The sequence below is a fragment of the Chaetura pelagica genome, unplaced genomic scaffold (genome assembly GCF_000747805.2).
Source record: "Chaetura pelagica isolate M959 unplaced genomic scaffold, ChaPel_1.0 scaffold538, whole genome shotgun sequence".
NCBI lineage: Eukaryota > Metazoa > Chordata > Aves > Apodiformes > Apodidae > Chaetura > Chaetura pelagica.
In genome coordinates this window covers 36,783-40,932 of record NW_009954103.1, presented here as the reverse complement: position 1 = coordinate 40,932, position 4,150 = coordinate 36,783, and the positions used below count along the sequence as shown (strand labels likewise).

At 38.8% G+C, this 4,150-nt stretch overlaps 2 protein-coding genes across 2 annotated transcripts in view; both read left to right on the top strand.

Moving 5' to 3' along the window:
- Positions 1 to 2,525: 2,525 nt before the first annotated feature.
- Positions 2,526 to 4,150, top strand: part of LOC104392983 (histone H2A-IV-like) — a 6,108-nt gene continuing 4,483 nt past the window's right edge. Inside the window, exon 1 of the mRNA XM_010002429.1 lies at positions 2,526 to 2,574. Within this exon, the coding sequence (XP_010000731.1) occupies positions 2,526 to 2,574 (49 nt within the window). The remainder of the gene's footprint in view (positions 2,575 to 4,150) is intronic.
- LOC104392993 (histone H3.3-like) overlaps positions 2,772 to 4,150 on the top strand; it is a 1,981-nt gene continuing 602 nt past the window's right edge. Inside the window, exons 1-3 of the mRNA XM_010002439.1 lie at positions 2,772 to 2,826; positions 2,906 to 2,937; positions 3,724 to 3,748. Of these exons, the coding sequence (XP_010000741.1) occupies positions 2,772 to 2,826; positions 2,906 to 2,937; positions 3,724 to 3,748 (112 nt within the window). The remainder of the gene's footprint in view (positions 2,827 to 2,905; positions 2,938 to 3,723; positions 3,749 to 4,150) is intronic.

The following is a 4,150-nucleotide window of genomic DNA, read 5'->3' as shown; positions in this document are numbered from 1 at the left end:
ACAACCCACAACCCCCCCTATCCCCCCCCCCCCCCCCCCAACCCTCACGCTGGTCTGGCTTGATTAGGGAGACATTATTCTTTGTTAGCTGTTTGAGTCAACCTGATGATTCACTGGTGCAACTGTCTTATCTAAAACCATGGTAACCCTTCAGGCTTTGTGGTGTTGAGATAAGTTAAGATACATTATTTCTCAAGCTCCTTGTCTTTTTGCCCTTCTCCTCTGAGCTCTCCTGCAATGTGGGGTTGTGCTGGTCTGTCAAAAGTGCCCAGGTTTTCAGTAAAAGGGAACAATTTGTTTCTTTCCCCCAGACAGTCCAGATAAGATCTACTATGTTTTCAGCATGGAGGAGCGTGATAACAGTGCAAAGCAGGAGTCTGTACAACTTGGCTCATTCACAGGGGATAGATTGCAATTTCAATTTTCCTTTGAAAGTGAGAGAGGATATTTTAATAAAGAATGAGGCACCAGCTGCCAGTGAGTGAAAAGCACAGGAGTATGAGAACTTGTCCAATACTCATGCAAAATTAAAAACTGCTAGTTTGAAAAATTCAAATACATACATATTCTTACAATATAATGTTTGACAGTTTTGAGAGAGTTTTGCGTAATACTGATCTAACACTTGAAGTCTGACATTCTGTTAGCATTTAATGAAGGATGTTTTTTGGCTTTTCATTTTTGTTTTGTTTGTTGTTTGTTTTTTGTTGTTCTTGTTGTTGTGGGGTTTTTGTTTTGGTTTGGTTTTGTTTTTTTTAAAAATCAGGATTAAATTGATAAATCTGTACTCTAATTACTGACCTGAGTTTATCAATCCAGACACAATACTACAACAGAGCCTTACATTATTGTGCTAGATGTTAAACACATGTCAAAACCCATCACATTAATTACCTAGAGGATGCAAACCCAAAATATAGAGAAGGCATCTGTAAACCTGCAAATGGAAACCAAAAGCTGTGTGTAAAAATAATGAGGATAGACAGCAAGTGTTCACACTTGAGGCTTGCTCAAGTGCCTTTATCTTGCAGAATTTAATCTTCTTGATTCCATCTTCTTGTGAATTGTTCCTTAGTCTACTTATGTGCTAAATGTACAAAATTTTGAGTGCTTTACTTGAGCATTGTCACTATTAAGTATGGTCAGGGGTTAGAGAACAGAAAGGGACGGGTACTTAATGTGGTGTTTTACAGCTAATGAAACATTTTAGGAAGTGAAGAAAATAATAATTAAAAAGGTCAAACCAAAACAACAAACTCAAAACCATTCTGGAATCCTTAAAGCTAGTAGCAGCAGAAAAGGCTCGAGTTTACTGTTTTGTGACATCAGTTCTGTATAAAGAAGAATTCTAGCAAATATAAAGCATTTTAAACACCAGTATCGTACTCAGCTCACCTGTTAACTCCTCCCAAGAAGAGAAAGAAGGGATGTTTAGGGCTACAGTAAATTTAAGGAGACTCTCTGCTACACCTAAGGATTCCTCTGCACCTCTGCAGCTGGAAGGGCAGTTCCTACAACAGAAATAAATCCTTCAAATGCCTCTACTGAGAGAATTATAATAGTTGATTAGAAGAGTTCACTGAGGGTTGCTTTACATTGGAAAATGGAAAAAGCAAAGATCATTCCCCAGTTTCTTAATATAATAATTTTCTGAAGAGAATAAAATAAAATTATAACTTTTTTTTTTTTTAAAGCCTAAAATAATTACGTGTTAGCCTAGAAGTTATTCTTCTCAGAATGTACCAATATGTGACATACATAACATCTTTAGACAAGGATTGCTCCTTACTTTTATCAGTACTAATTCAGAATGACTTCTCTTTCCATTATAGATTTTGACAGCTAAATATTTAATAAATTTCTCTGCAGTACAAGAGAGAGGTGATTTCCTTACTGATTAAATAAATATAAGTATAAATATAAGTCTATAGTAAGGAATATTTTGTAAAAGGTAATGAAAAAAAATATACCCCTAGCAGCTCCAAATGAGAAAAATTATTAAAAGTAACAGTCTAATATCAAGTTAAAAGTATAGAAATATTTATATTCTGACTTCTAGTTGACATGTGCTTACAGAATCAAAACTGGTTATGCAGAAATCGGAAAAAAGCAGTCACACTTACTATATTAGAAACAGAAAAGAGAAAGCAAAATACAAAGCGAATATTTCAGAAAAACTGACTGCACAGATAATGTGGGATTTTTTTCTGAAGACAGTAATAGACCATTGAAACTTCTGAAGTCAGGTTTCTAGAACTTTGCATACAAACAAAACTACAAATCGTAAGCAGTATAAAAATAATGGTAATTTAAAGTAATTGAAACAAATTTCAGTCATTGCAAGAAAATAAAATATACAAACATGCATAAATGAGTTTATACAAATCCAGGACGGGGGATATTTACACTGGTTACTAACATGCCTGCCGATGGCATATGGTTTTATTTCTGGTTCTCCTTTGCCTTGTCTAACAGGTTAACGGCGACCGATGTTTCATCGCGTTCTGTGACGGAGACTGAAAAAAATGGCGGGCAAAGGCGGGAAGGGGCTCGGCAAGGGGGGCGCCAAGCGGCACCGCAAGGTGCTGCGCGACAACATCCAGGGCATCACCAAGCCGGCCATCCGCCGCCTGGCTCGGCGTGGCGGCGTCAAGCGCATCTCGGGGCTCATCTACGAGGAGACGCGCGGCGTGCTGAAGGTGTTCCTGGAGAACGTGATCCGTGACGCCGTCACCTACACCGAGCACGCCAAGAGGAAGACTGTCACGGCCATGGACGTGGTCTATGCCCTGAAGCGCCAGGGACGCACCCTCTACGGCTTCGGCGGTTAAAGGGTTTGTTCCTTCGTGGACCATTTCGAGAACCCAAAGGCTCTTTTAAGAGCCGCCCACTTTTTCTCTTAAAGAGCTGTGTTACTTCAGAGATGGGGCAAGAAAAGTGAGTGTTGTAGGCATATTTATGTAGTGTTTTTCTTTATTATAGTGAGCTGTAAGAGGTGGGTAAAGCGCTTGACAGCTGAATGTGTGTCGTAAGTATCTTATAAACCAACCTATTCATACAGACTAGGAAATGTATAAACTTGTTTATCCCAGTATCTGCACCTTATGGTGAATCTAGTAAATTTAGTACCGTTTCCTGTTAAAAAAATCGAGTTGAATAGCAGAACACCCACTTCCACTCATACTTCGAGCCTAGGGAGCTGGCCTACCTAAGAGGTGAATGGGTGTTAGTTATCCTGAGGGCGTTTGCAATTGTGGTCTCTTCCACGATTGGAACAAACGGTAGCAGAAGTACGTATTTCTACTTTTAATTCAATCACAGCAATGCACAGCAAATGAAAAACCTATGTGCACAGGGTGGGAGGTGTTAGAGCTGGTTCCTTCCTGAAGCCCTTCTCAGGTTTTTAAATACTTGAATGACCTCATCTGTTCCCTAAAAATACTTTTTAGGGAGTAATCCATTATATCCATTGCTTCTGGTGGGTTAGAGCTGACTTTTTTTTTTTCTTTCAACTGCCTTTCTAGCTGGAGTAGTTCTTGATGTCCAGTATCAATACCAGTCCTTCCCTCCTCCCAAAATGCCCTTCTGTGTTTAGTCCCTAAGAACAATTGTCCCCACTTGGAAAACAAGAAATTTTCAGCAGAAAAAAGAAATAATAAAAAAAAAAATAGAAAGCTCACGAACAAAATTTATACTTAAGCAAGCAACTGCCTTTTCTGAAAGAACCTGTCTTTGAAAACACTATCCCTTGGTTTAGAGCACTTTGACATGTAATTCTCAACACGAAAAGCTCTCACTGTACCTACCAGCCACAGAGCTACTTTCCACTGTGCTCAAATTAAAGTAACTATATGCAAAACAAACACACAAAAACACACCCCTCCCCCCACTCCCCCGAAATGACCAATCTCCTAAATACCTTTAGAAGGATTTACATGGAAGAAAAACATTTTCAACATTTATTTTTTCAAAGCTCAAGCCTCAAGGAACCAGAAAAAAAATAAAAATCTTCTAAGGGTTCAGGAAATGAATTAACGCATTCGCCCCTTGGACAGTTTTCGATAAAGGTTTGCAATTTCGAGATAGACTATAAGAAGAGATATATGAGAGAGAAAAAAGGGCAAACAAGAGTGGTGAGCACAAGGGGAGG